Genomic DNA, 15219 nt, shown 5'->3' with positions numbered 1-15219 from the left:
GCTTCCGGTCCCTGCTTTAGTTCTTCTTCTTCTTCTGACAGACTTTTGTGAATGAGGCTGTTGCACAGAAAGTAATTTTGCCTCTGCAGTGGCTGTTGATTTCCACTTCCAAATCACCACGGTTGACCCCTATAAGTTTCCCTTCTTCTTGTATGTGTTTATTAAATTGCGTAGTAGCGTAGAGTAGCGTAGTCCATAACTCTTGGATAAATTAGCATACTTCAGTAAATATTTTGTTTATTCAATGATGAACCTATTTGTTATTTCTGCCACTCTATTTTGCTCCAGGGTTTAAGGAATGGTAGTTTCATACTTGATGTCTTCAGATAATAAGTAGCCTTACAATTTTGTATTAACATATTGAACATATTGAGAGCTATTATCACTCCTAAGTATCTTATTTCTCTCACCTGTTTGATTTTCAACTTTGGATTTAAATCTGACAAACACCAGCTAAACTTTTGATTTGGACTGTAAATAAAAATCTTAAATTTTCAGTGACAAATCATTAACAAGTATCTACATACTTTTGCTATCAAATGATGCCAGACTCATGGGTCCATGGAGATCACTATGTATTGCGCATCTAGTGTGTCCATGTCCTCTTGCATCTAATTTTCTTAAATGGCTGTGTCTGCAGTTTACATTCAAGACAAAGCACGCAGGGCATTATGGACACCTTTAAAATCAACATGCTCAATAAAAACATTTCTTATTAACGATATTCCAATTCTTCATAGGTGCAAATTGATAATGCCACAAATCAGCTGGTGATGAAGCAATGGTAGCTTAACACCTGTACTCAGGCATGTTGATATTTAACTTAAAAAAACCATTTTCATTGGATGTTGTCAACATGAGCCCCAGAGATTTTACAATCATTGAGGTAAAATTTACACCTGCTATTATCAAACTCAATTAGAAAATGTTTTCTAACAGCTTAACTCACTGAAACAGAGATTGGTATTGAAATTTGGTACATATACAACTAACGAATCCCTTCAATTGAGTCCATTTCATTCATAAGTAAAATATCTGAAATCTCACTATAAAGTTTCTCATTGTTAGCCACTGTTATTTTTCCCCTATTTCCATGGTTAGCACTTAGTTTCCCAAGGATTTGTGTGTGTGTGCAGGAACAAATCCTCCAGTATGCGGTTGATAAATACGCCGTCCTTATCCCTTGGTGTCACTGCTTGAATTATTATCTCCATCAGGATAACCAACACTAGCATGCCATAATTTTTCTTGCATCAAGTAATTTTTCATCCTAAACTCAAAATTGCTATAGTTTTCATATCCCATCAAATATCTAAATCTCAAAAGGGCATGTGTATTGCTCATGATGACATTTGAAAATAAAATAACTGATGCATGAAGTTTCAATCCAAATCACTGATAATGGCATGCACCCATAATCTGTTGAAAATAAACACAACTTTGCGATGTTTACAGTTGAAACTAGGACAGGCTGATTTGAATGAAACACATTACTTTTGCTCTTCAGAGGGTAAAGAAGTATATCAAAAAAGAAAAGCAGACTGGGCAAGTCACATAGATAGTCACATGCGAATTGTAGCAAAAATAAATACATCACTTTGTCACAAGAAAATAAAGCACTAATTAAATCTTAACCATAGGTGAGACTAACAAGCAAGATTACTCTTCACCATCTTTAATATTGATAATATTATATTTTAAGTACACTATCATATTCAATCAACATTTGTAAGCTAAAACGTTGTGCAATTAGATTAATTATGCAAATACTGTATAATTCATCCTCAAAACTCATGTTCAAATATTTGAATCTGTGTCATTTTTCTATTTAATTAATGACTATTTTACGTTTTGTAGGATCTAATGTCAAACATTTTCCGTAAACCGTGATTACCATAATTGTGACGCCCAAAGAATGAATAGCTTTTACAGAGTCTAGAAATGAGATACATAATGCAAAGCCGTAGAGAATTGGGTATTAGAATATACAGTGTACTTCCTCACAATTTAGGAATCAGATGGTTCTTTAAACAAAAGTTGAATTTAACAAGGAATGATGTATCTCTCAGTGAGTGAATATCTACTCCATGCATCTAGCAGAACTTCAAATTATAATAATTTACGTCCACATCAATCTATGTTTACATCACATTTAGGAATTTCCTTAATGTTGTGTATTTTTTCTGGAAAAATACAATATTATATAATTCTTCTGTTTTCTTGGGGCTGTCTTTTTGATTTGAGCCCAATCCATGAATGGCCTTTTTGACTTTCTTTATTTCCATCTGCACTGTCAAAAATAATTAGGGCTTTTGTGATTAGTTTGTGTTCTATGTGCATGCCTACACTTGTAATACTCATATATTTAGCCAATGTGGCATTAGTTTCCAACTATTCAATTCCCCATCTGAAGGTAATAATCCATTCTTTTTCTCTTTTTAAATCACCATCTAAAGAGCCGTACTTCACTTGAAAAAGTTTCCTTTTGAGAATCACAAAAATGTTGTGCGATCAGAGAATCTTGGGTTTTAAAAACCAGGATTAGGAAATTTTTTAATATGAAAGACTTCTTCTTACTTACAAAATAAAATAAATTACTTAGTAGAAAAACTGTCTACAATCTTAATCATGCACAAATCACCTTACACTAAAATGAGAGTATCAGTCCACTAAAAGTATATTCTGTATATGCTTTATATCATACATTTTATCTCAAATAATGGATGCAAGAAATAATCATTAGAAAATGTTTTTTAATTGGACAAAGGTTTACATTACCAAAGAAAATCAGAAATAAGAAATTGAGGTACTGAGCACAAAGTATTAGAAATGACAAGTATGCATTCTTACTGCAAATTTCACATAACATGTAAAAAAGGTGTAACTTAAAAAACCACATTGTACAAAATGAATCAATACTATGCCACCTCTTTGATTGTTTTCATGAAATGAGTTATATGTTGCTCAGATAGCCACTGCATCGCATAATTGGAAACATGAACTAAATGGAGTAAAATTGTTTCAAAGAGAAAAGGGATAATACCCAATAATTTCTCTGAATTTAAAATGGTAGCGCACATGAATGGGATAAGCTTCTAGATATCGGATTTTTCTTATCTCAAATGTTGAGAAAATATGTATTGCACAGAAAACGCTAAAGGGATTTTTTTAACATTGTGATTGTAGGAAAATACCACTGTCTTGGCTACATTATTTGCTACTGCTTACATTTCTTGGTCAGAATAACTCCGGGACTTACCCTAATACAATCGTAGGTTGACTCATTGAATAAAATTTGAATTTATTCTAATGTTATCTCAATGAAAATCATGGTTTTTTTAATTCACAAGGGAATCAAGCAAACTTATAATCTCATGAGTTTTTAATAATAGTGTATTTTAACCAATGACTTATCCTCAGGTCACATAGTTATGCAATTGCTTTACCGATAAACTGTGATTGTGTGTAAAAAATTTTCAAGGAGTGATTCTAAACTTAGTGTATGAAAGGAGGATACATAATACATTTTTTGTATTGTACCAGTTTAGGTAGGATTTGAATGGACACAGCCTACACAATTGTACAACAATGTGTTTACTTGCCTCTCCTAAACAGAAACACAGGCTGAAGGCAGACCCTACAGTAAGTCCCTCTTCGATTCCCTGTACTTCATTCTTTCCTTCATTGCATCCACCATGCCTATCCTACTCTTTCCCCTTCCTCATTTGGCCAACGATTTCCCCTCTGTCACAGTCTTCAACATTCCATTCCCAATCAAAATGCTCTGAATCAATCTTTCCTGCCTCCTTATGATTTCTCCCAACAATCCCCTCTCCTCCTCCACCATACCTAGGACTTCCTTATTTGTTTTCCTTTCTGTCCGTTGTACCTGTTCCATCCTTCTCCTCCACCACATTTCACAAGCCTCCAATCTATGATAATCATCTTGCTTCGTTAACCATGTTTCCATGCCATCCAAACCATACGCCATATCAAAGTTTTGACTAGCTTAATCTTAATATACTTAATTAATGTCCCTGCTATCAATTCCCTTGTTCTTTTGAAACCTTCTCTGCCTAATGCAATTCTTCTTTTTATTTCCCTCCTTTGATCATTTTCATCCAAAAGACTTCTGAGATAGGTAAACTTCCACCTCCTCCAATTTTTGCCCACCTATTTGAACATTTAAATTAGCCTTTCTCCTCCTGGAAAACCACATAACCTTTGTTTTATTTACATTCACTCTCATTCCACACCTATTGCATCAACCTTCCAATGCACTCAGCAGGGTTTGCAAGCCTTTGGCTTTTTGACAAACTGAAGATTGATGATGCAGTAACTCCCATGCCTCTTTTACTGTTTCCACTGCTTATAGGATGGCAGGATGATAATGGATACCCTTGTCTTACTCTACTGACCTTAAAATGTCCATTTGGACTCTCCGTCTGCCATGTGCCTGTGTTATAGATGTCTCCTATCTCTCCCCTTCCTGAATTCAAACTGATTATCCCCTAAGTAATAATTTGCCCTGCTCTCCAATCTCTTATTGATAATCCTGAGAACCACTTGCAAAATCAAACTAAAGTTTCTGGGGTCCTCACTCTTGGCGGCCTTTGAATTTTTTGGAATAGGAACTAACAGTAATCTGATGACATCTTCCGGCTATTTTTCTTTCTCATAAATGTTACAAATTAATCCATAAAAAATCACCCTCCTGCCTTTTCCTAATCCTGAAGGTCATTCTATGGGAATTTTGTGTACCTCAACGACTTTATTTGATTTCAATTCATAATGCCCCTTCTATCTCACCATCGAGTAAGCCTGGACCTGAGTTAGTCTACGTCATGTTCTCTTTCTACTGAGCTTGCTAGCCTACTGTCTTTATGATACAGTTCTATATACTCCTTCCATCTATCTTGGATCTTTTCTGGTTCAACTTATAATTTTGTGACTCATCTTTGATTGTTTATAATGATTTTCTCTTTTTATCTTGCCCTATTATTACACTAAAACAGATAACATCCTTCTCCGTCAAAAATGATATTGTGAAATGTAAATGCATTGTATAGTAACACTGTTACTAGTCATTCTGCTTATTAAATCAGTAAAAATGTAATTTTTTACATCTCTCATGTAGGATGGCCGGAACAAGAATCAGGATGGCCTGCAGACCATATATTTTGTAACACCAACGTATCCTCGAAGAGAACAAGCTGCTGAATTGACTCGAGTTGGCCACACTTTGATGCATGTTCCCAATCTCCATTGGATTGTAGCTGATGACAATTCATCTTGTAATGACATGATTTTGAAATTGCTCAAGAATTTTGGTATGAAAATGTTATTTGATTTTTATATTATAGATATATTCAATGTGGTAAAGCAACTATTAGTTGGTAATGCAAGTCTTAATCTAAATAGTACTTTAATTTTTGAAATTTATCTCCATCTGAAATTCCTCATCAATGCATTTTTCTAAGACCCATTAATTAGGGCTTCTTAATATTGCTATTACCTGTAGGCATTCCATTCACATATATGGCAAGCCCAATGCCGTCCGAGTATCGAAAACTGAAAGCCTCCCCAAGAGGCGTATCAAATAGGAGGGCTGCAATGAACTGGATCAGAAAGAATGCCAATGGGGGTGTACTTTACTTTGGTGATGATGATAATACCTTTGATTTGAAACTGTTTGAAGAAATCCGTGGTACCAATAAGGTATCAATGTTTCCTGTGGGCTTGATTGGTGATTTTGGTGTGAGTGCACCTGTTGTTAAAAATGTAAGTACAATAAGTAAATTTTTTTGTTGTGATTTGCACTTAAATGGATACGGAGAAGGAATGTTTTGATAAAATACTGTATTCAGTTTTTCGTTAATTCTGAACTCAACCCATAAGCCTGTTTCTCGTCATTTGAGTGACTATTAGTCATGATTTGTCAGTGCAGATGTAATTGACATAAATTACAAGAATTTATCTGGCATAATACTTTGTTTTAGCCTTATTCCATTTATTAATTTAAATTGATAAGAATTTTTGTTGATGCCAAGTGAACAATACTTTTTCATTCTACAAGTTTTGTCATCTCCTCTTTGTCACAAGTCAGAGGTTCTATCACCTATACAACATAGATTAGATAGTTTCTCTACAATTAAGTGCTCATTTACTCCCTCTTGGCTGCAACTATTGGCAAGTTATTTATTGATCAAGGTTTACTGTCTTGGATTCATCAATCCCACCATTAAAATAACAAAATTAGTGCTGATTTGCATTTAATGCTGAAGTGCAAGATTAGAATCATTCTGTTGAAATTATGAAATGTAATTTCTAAAGGCAGGAAAATCTTTCAGAATGGAATTCTCTGAAAAGTTTTCATTTTTTATGATGGAAAATATTGCATTTTTCCATTCCAGTTTTTCATTGTTCCCAGTTTTATGTTTGTAGTTATTCTCTTACAAGCTAGTAATTTCCATTTATTGATATTTTAAATAAAGATTGAGACTCCAGACCAGCTAGTTTTTCCTGAGCTTCGTTCACATCTCTTCACCTAGGTGTCAGACCCATGATTTGAATAGTCTGTTGCGTGTATTATTAAACAAGTATAGCAAAGAAATATTCTGACCTTATATTGGTGTGATATTTGGTGGATTTTTCAATTGATGGAGAGGACAATAATGTGGAGACAGTAATGTGTGATCTCTATTACATGAAGAATCTTAATGGACTTAGACGACTGGCTAACATTTTTTATTCCTGTACCTCTTCTTATTTAGTTGCTGGACACTTAAATAGATTTTTTTACATCCATTTACCTAGGGTAATGCAAAGATAACATGGATTCACTGTTTTGTAAAGTTGTATGCAAAGGAACCCCTTTTACTGCTTTAAATATTATTATATTTTTTAGTTTTATTTGGAAAGTCACCACGAGCATCTCAAATACAATGGAAACAATTAAAAGGTGTCACTTGTTAGTTTAGGGAATCACTGTTATGCTCGTGAAAGTGAAGTTATCTTTATGTATCCTGGGACAAATTATTTTTAATAGAGTACTAATAAATTCATTATATATGTTGGAATAGTAAGAAAAAGCACTTGTAATGACTACTTATTTTTTTCGTAAATATAACTAATAATTGGAGCATAAACAATTGTCAAAAGTATGTGCCTTAATTAAGAAATTTATGATTTACACACCACCTATATATCCAACAAAAAAGGTCTAAAAAATGATTGCATAAAATATTATCGCATTCTGATTTCCCACTTCCCATCATATTGTTTATTTATCTTTTTTCCCATGCTACCACATCTGCACCTTTTGTATCACCATCAGATCAAGTGCAAAAGGTGCTGAGATAAACTGCACTCTGAGCACCTGCACTGATGACATAAATGCAGAATATTTCTTGCACTTCCAGTGATACAAATGGGAAAGTGCAGGTTAGTGCAGTAAGGTGCAGGAGATTTAAGTAATGTGAATGAAGCTCTGGTAGTAATTCTGTACATTGATAACCCAAATGCTGTGGTAGTGGTTCATTGGTTTTAATCTATGATGGGATCAGGATGTTGTGGTGGCTAACGTACAGGCTTCTCATCAAGAGGGCCCAGGTTCCAATCCCTGAGATAACAAATATTTTTCAGTGGTATCCCAATCCCTACTTGAGGTGCTTTGTGGCGAGCACAATGTCCGTAGGATCGAACGTTAAACTGTGGACCCCTTGGTGCCTTTCGACAAGAGTAGGCTAATGCCGATGCCAGGTTTCTCTCCACCCTTTCTTTCCTAATGGTGCAAATGACCTTAGCTGTTGGTCGCCTCCCATGAAAAAATAATAATTTATGATATGGTAGCTGATGGCATTTCTTACGATAATAATTAATGCTACTAGGGTTCTCTTATTGTGCTTCTAAAGCTATCAGATGTCATTGATGAATTCTCAATGCAGTGGCAATTGGTGGTGAAAGTTGTCAATGAAATCAAATATTCCCAGAAGAATTTTGTCAGGAAATACATTTTGCTCAGTTTCAATGTTCCAGCATTGATTTGAATGTTTCTTCAAATAAGGTGGTATATCAAAATATTTTTAACGGAGCAGAAGTCTCCTTCTGCTATATTGTTTTATATTTGTTTCATAGTTATCAAATATAAGCATTGTACATCATAACAGTAAGTTACATTGTAATGATATTAATTTTTCTGTGGTTATTGCCTTTAGATATTTGATATGATAGCATTTTAAATGGAGCAGAATTCACTTTTCTGTACTCTTGTTTGATAGTTAATGTGGCATTAATATCAACTGTAACCAATGGAAATCACAATATTATCTCTATGTTTACAGTTGACCCTCAGTTATCGAACTAATTGCTAAGGAGGACCCTGTTTGATAAAGACAAACCTGAATATCCAAAAGGCAACTATAAATTTCTCCTTGCTCAGAAATGTGTAGTAAAGTAAAATAATGGCAGTTATTTCTGGCTAAAACTGCCCTAAGTAGTTCTGCACTGCCAATTTTGATAGTATAACACCACTTATCCTGACACATCAGCATAGTATAAAGGTTGAGTTCTGCTCACCAGTTGCTGCTTATAATTCTACTAAGTGCTTTGATTCTTCTTTTTCAGCTTAACTCATGGCAATCACTTGCACACATAAAATTAATATTACACACAATCATTTAATGGGATTTCATTAGTCAGGGTAATAATGTAATAAATATAAAATTGTTGGATTTGGCTATTCTACTACATTTTCATGCTCTGGAACGATGTAACCTTGAAATGAAATAAGGATTCCTTAAAATTTAGTACTGTACTGTGCATTAGTTGACAAAAAAGGCCTCGGGCTCAAGTTCCTCCTCAGGTATAGGTGTTGTTTTAAATCTGGTTGTTCATCTCTTGGGAAATTATGTACAGAAATAGACTTACCAAACAGAATCTCAAAGTTTTTAGAGGTAACCTGTAGTGCTAGTGCACAAATATTGCTCAAACTTATTTTTAAAATTTCCCTCCTTTCTATTGATGACACTTCTCAACCCCATGTGCATTTTAATTTCTGAAAAAATGTATTCCCAAAAAAGAAACTGTGATAAATAATAAATATTGTAATAATTAAAAGCCATGAAATTTTGCCATTCTCTGAGCAAGACCATGTAGTAGCAACCTGGTTATGTATCCCATTACTGAGGTATGCCACTTATGCCATTAAAAGGTATGTTTCATGCAAATGAGTGTTTTCAGCCTTGTACTGGGTTGATTATTTAGCAATTCTACCAATTATCCAATGGAATTCATCTAATCTAAATTTAGAAATATATATAAATATGGAGTAAATGTGGAAACTTGAGTGAATTCCTGCAATCAGCAGTGAGTGCATCCGATCTCATGTGATTTTTCCTGAAAATTGTTTCTGCATTTTTTGCAAATTTACTCTGACATAATGAGAAATAAATGCCTTTGGTATGGAAAAAGTTTAATCTTGACATGATTTGAATGAAGCTTCTATGAAGGTCATAGCCTCACAGAAAGTCTGTAATTCTAAAGTTATAGGAGGCTTCAGTGCAAGCTATCACTATAATGAAATGTGATTATACAAGGTGTGATCAAAAAAAGACCGGACTAATTTTATTCTGCACAAACCTTTCAACCGATTGAAACAAGACAGTGCACCATCTAGTGACACATCTGACGGCTAAAACGAGAGGTGTTGTGTTTTTTACGTCGAGTCATTACGCAGCAGCAGCTATACGTGTCTTAACCTGTTTGTCGCCGTGTGCAATGGCAGCAATGGAGGAGCCAGAGGAACAGCGTGTGCGCGTGAAATTTTGTTTCAAACTTGGCAAAAGTGCTACAGAGACATTTGGAATGATTCAGCAAGCCTTTGTTGATGAAGCTATGAGTCGAAGCCAGTGTTTTGGGTGGTACAGTCGTTTTAAATCAGGCAGAACCTCAACAGATGAAGATTTGTGAACGGGACAGCCGTCCACTTCAACAGACCCCAGCCATGTCAAATTGGTGAACGTTTTTATGTGGGCAAGTCACTGTTTATCTGTTAGGGAGATAGCCGCGGAAGTGAACATTAGTTTTGGATCCTGTCAGACAATTTTGACGGACATTTTGGGCATGACAAATGTTGCATCAAAATTTGCCCTGTGGGTTCTGACTGATGAGCAGAGGCAAAAACGTGTGGACATTGGTCATGAACTCCTACATCGAGCCAATGCCAGCCCAGAGTTTCTTAAAACCATGGTACCTGGTGACAAAACCTGGGTTTATGATTATGATGTTGAGACAAAGGCCCAGTCTTCTCAGTGGGAAGGTCCTCATTCTACGCGACCGAAGAAAGTTTGCATGTCCCGGTCCAATGTGAAGGTCATATGTTGGTATGATTCTTCGATTGGCAAGGGCTGATTCATTACGAATACGTCCCTCAAGGTCAAACCGTCAGCAAAGATTTCTACTCAAAGGTCATGAAGAGGCCTGAGTGTCGCAGTGAGCCGGAAGAGTCTGGACATGTGGAGAAACAATGCATGGCATTTCCTTCGCGATGACGCGCTGGCTCACACGGCACTGATCGTGACAGAGTTTTCGCCAGAACCGGAGTTTCCATGATCCTGCAGCCACCCTACTCTCCAGACGTGGCTCCATCAGACTTTTTTCCAAAGTTAAATGAACCTTGAAAGGACGCCAATTCAACTCTATTGCAGACATAAAAACTAATTGTACAGCAGACCTGAAGAGGATCCCTAACGTGGCTGTAAGCTGCCTTGGGATCTGCTGAAGCTGAGAGCTGGAAGATTCCAAATTAAAAAGTGGAAACAGAATTTAAAAATATAGTATTTGTTACAGGCCAGAATGATGGTGCAAAATGATAAATGTTAGTAGTAGTTTGACTAGACCTTGTGGAATTGATCAAAAAAATTTTCCAAATGGGCATTAGGAACAACTCTTTGACTTGTACAGATATCCACACAGCAATAATTAGCATTGAAATTCTTCAGATATTTTTAATAACATTTTTTAAGGGATTCTGGTGAGTAGTAGAAAGTAGGTCACTATAATCACAACTGTTGGCATCTCTCATAATCTGGCTTATAGGCGAGTAGTAAGGGTAATTTTGTACGTGATATATAATTTCGAAGAGTGCTTCATTCATTGTGTTATGTGAAGGAACTCTGAAAGATAAAGCACTTAGGAGTTCTAAGGAATCAATCTTGTTGTGCTGTAATTTATAAAGAAAAGTTATGTTATTAATTTTTCTACGTTTATGCAAAGAGGGAAGATTTAGTAGAGGTAACATCACAAAAAGATTTTTGTGATGATTGAATTTAAATGCAATTTTAAGCACAAATTTTCTTTGAACACAGTCAATTGTATGAATATGGAATTTGTAGTGAGGTGAACAAACAGTAGAGCAGTATTCACAGAGTGACCTAACTAATGAGATAAACAGAAATTTAAATGGCTTTATATGTTTAAATTTTTTACTATATCGGAAGATAAATCCACGCGATTTGTATGCTTTAGGTTGAACATAGTCATAGTGTTGATTAAATGGTAGCTGTGAGTCTAATATAACTCCGAGGTCTTTAATATTTGTTAATCGGGCCATAGGATAATTTCTGAGGCGATATTAATAATGCTGTGGACTCCTTTTCTGGCTGAATATTACAGAATAGCAATTTGTTAAAATTGAAAGTTATATAGTTATGCTCAAACCAGTTTTGAAGCCTATAAAGGCAGTTTTGCAGACTTAGGTGGTCATCAATTGATTGAACTGTTAAAAAAATTTAAGTCATCAGCATACAACAGAAAAGAAATTGAGTATAATGCCATTGTAATATCATTTATGAATAATTTAAATAATAGTGGGCCTAGATGGAATCCTTGGGGAATGCTTGATGATGATAGAAATATTTACTTTCAGATGCATTAATTTTTACTACAACTTCTCTGTTGTTCAAGTAACTTTCCATCCAGTCAAGTAAGGTAACACTCATTCCCAATTCATCCAACTTTCTAAGAAGCTCATGACTAACAGCGTCAAAAGTCTTATTGAAGTCAGTACATATGACATCTGTTTGTAAGCTTTTTTCCATACCTCCCATAAGATACTTGTGAAAAACCAGAAGATTAGTGAGTGTTGATTTTCCATTAGTGAAACCATGCTGTTCGGAGATAATGATACTATTAAAGATAGGAGTAGCTTATCTACAACCTGTGATTCTAAGGCTTATGCAATAATTGAGAGCTTGGTAATTGGACAATAGTTAGATACATTGTTTCTGTTACCCTGCTTATGTATTGGTACTAAATATGTGGGTTTAAGTGTGCTAGGAAAAATTCCAGTAATGAGGGATTTATTGAACAGTATGTGCAAAGGATAAAGTAATGGCACAATACACATACTCAGCAGTAGGACTGGGATTTCATCAGGACCACAACCCTTTTGGAGGTCAAGTTGGCATAGCTCAGTTATGATGTTTTCTATTGAGATTGTATTGAGAAAGTAGTGCACAGAAAGAAAAAGATTTTGACAGATCTCACATGGATGATATTAGGCATTATATAAGATAAGGTGTTATTATTTCTATGAGGGCATGACCCTCCATTTATCTTAAACATTTCACATGTGAAATGTGTAAGGCAAAAGTTAAAGAGTCACTCTGCCTTAAATATTGACTATTCTTCAAAATTTTTTCAAAGTGGCTTCCAATCTTGCTCATATACAATTTACCAATTCCCCGAGTACCTCATTTTTGATTAAGCTAGGCGATCAAGAATTGGAAGGGCATGAAATAAATGCATCCCTGTGTAGATAATCATAATAGAAGAAATCAAAAACTGTGAATGCTGTATATCTCAAAATATAATCCCCACTGATGTAGTTTTCCTCCTAATTTTCTAAAATCTGTTTAAGGAAAATATTCCTTTTCAGCTTGAATTAAAATAATCTTTGATTTTTAAGGGGAGAGGTTTTGAGAGGGGGAGAAAACCATTGAATGTGAATCAGCACCTTCTACCACATTCAGCAAGTGTGCTGCAATTGCTAGATCAGAATAATCAAAATTAGGAAAAATAAGTGCCAAAAAATCTTGTAGCTTTGCTTACAGCAAATGGATCAAACTAGCTTAAGAAAGCAGAGAGCACATTAGATGTTCTTGGTTTTATGTATTTGTCATGTCCTCTTGAAGCAGAATAACAGCTGTAACTATTGCTATTTTTTCTACAAGGTAAGGCTCATAAATCAAGCCAAAAAGCTCCTTATTGAGATAGAGGCTATGAAAAATGGTGGCTGAAATTCCACAAAGATGCGAGCCACTCAGCGACTTTTAACTTCATTGCAATCAATTATAGCTTGGTTCATGGTAAAGTTTAGGCAGCTATAGATGTCACCAAAAACTGGTGTCTACTGCAACTCCATCAAGGAGGAAGACATCACATCTGTCCACAACCAGTGAAGACATTAGAAGCCCTTCATGTAATTGCATGTGCTTAGTGCTAAGGCACAAAAGTGGGTCTTGAAGGAGTGAGCTCCTGCAAGTGTATTTAGGCAAGACTATTTATTCCTCCTGGTAATTGGCATTGCAAGAAACTGCAAATGACGTATTCTTCCATTAAACATAGTAGTTGTACAAATGAGTACAACACCCATGCCCTAAAGATATGTTATATTTTGAGTGTACAGTTTAATAAATGTCATTGTATTTCATTGAAGCTATCTTTATTTGAGACTTCAACTCCAATTGTTTTTTAAGCTTGGAAACAAAATATAAAATCATTGTGTATATGAGTTTTTGGGAGTAAAAACAAGGTTTTCTAGTTCTCCACACTAAATAATATTTAAAGAGATTAAAAGAATTCTCTGATATAGCCATCAATAAGCAGTGATGGGTATACAGTGAGATAGAAAGCACAGTAATTCATTACATGTTAAGTAATAATTCAACATGGGTTGTATTTAGTGTTTCAACTGCCATGAGGTTTGGAGAATTTATTTATTTTGCTACTGTGTGGCTGTATTTTAAAATGCTCATGCAGGTCACTCTTTTATCTTTTTTTGGGGCCATTACTGCTGATGGATGGATAGAATACCTAGAGAGCATTCTTTAACTCTCTTTAAGTATTGTTCTATGTGGTGAGTTAGAAAGACTTTTTGCCATTAGGAATTGTCATCAGTGTATGTTGGCACCAAGCTAAGATATCTTCTTTTTCAAGAGAGTAGGGGCTTTCTTTAATTGTAAAGTGGCATAATGTACTTAAGTATTGTTTTGTTGAATGCAATAAATTATGTCTTCATATCCCATCTACAATTCCAATTTATTTATAATGTTATAATATTTGACTGTATTTTCAGTCAATCTCTATGAAGGCATACTTAGTAGGATTTACATTAGTTTTTATGTAGGGTCTCTGATGTAAATTGTGCTAATTATTTTGATTTCTTAATAACCTGTGCATACATATTCAATATTTGAACCTTGCTATATTTTGCATTCCCTTTTGCATGGTGCAACTCTCCTGTGAGCCAATTATTTACATGATCCTTTCTGATCACTTGTAATTTCCATTAATTTTTTATCGGTTTAAGCCATTCATTCCAAATTGACCTTAGACTGTGTGCTTCAAAATTAACCAATGAAATGTAAGCATTCACTGTGTAGTCCAATTAGCTCAAATTAAAGTATGAAATAGCATCTATGAACTAGTAATTGTCACTGGCTCTAAGTAATATTAATTTAGATTATAAAGACTACTTCATTTAATTCTTGATGTTGACAACTGTATGTTTATTTATATTAGTACCCTTATAATGAAAATAATACAATCAATTTTCTCATGGTTACAGTAATCTCACAGTAGAAGACATTCATATCATTCCCTTTGTGTTTGATTCATACATGCTGTTGTTACTTTTTCAAGGCACTTTTTTGAAGGTTATTTTACCTTTAATAAAATAGTGAAGAGCCATTGGAATTCAACATGCTTCTGAAAGGCTATTACAAGAAATAATTTAATTTTACTTCCATGCTAGTTAATAGATGTTATTATTATGCTCCATAAAAATATTAAAGCATTTAAAAAAACTAAAACCTGCACTCTTTATTTCTCTATTTGCTCACTCTAATGCCCAGTAAAATGCCAAATGTTGCACATAGAAACTGTCTGGATGTCACCTAAAAATAAAAATTTCCATATATTCTCTGGTATTTCTTAAAT

At 34.7% G+C, this 15219-nt stretch overlaps 1 protein-coding gene across 7 annotated transcripts in view; it reads left to right on the top strand.

Annotated features, from left to right (window-relative positions):
• LOC139685725 (galactosylgalactosylxylosylprotein 3-beta-glucuronosyltransferase S-like) overlaps positions 1–15219 on the top strand; it is a 212620-nt gene that overhangs the window by 180929 nt on the left and 16472 nt on the right. For all 7 annotated transcript variants that reach the window (XM_071582765.1, XM_071582764.1, XM_071582762.1 and 4 more), the window contains 2 exons: positions 5138–5330; positions 5522–5781. In XM_071582765.1, the coding sequence (XP_071438866.1) occupies positions 5138–5330; positions 5522–5781 (453 nt within the window). The remainder of the gene's footprint in view (positions 1–5137; positions 5331–5521; positions 5782–15219) is intronic.

Source organism: Hetaerina americana, unplaced genomic scaffold (genome assembly GCF_022747635.1).
Source record: "Hetaerina americana unplaced genomic scaffold, ioHetAmer1.1.p SCAF_12, whole genome shotgun sequence".
NCBI classification, from domain to species: Eukaryota; Metazoa; Arthropoda; class Insecta; order Odonata; family Calopterygidae; genus Hetaerina; species Hetaerina americana.
This window is presented reverse-complemented; position numbering and strand designations above follow the sequence as displayed.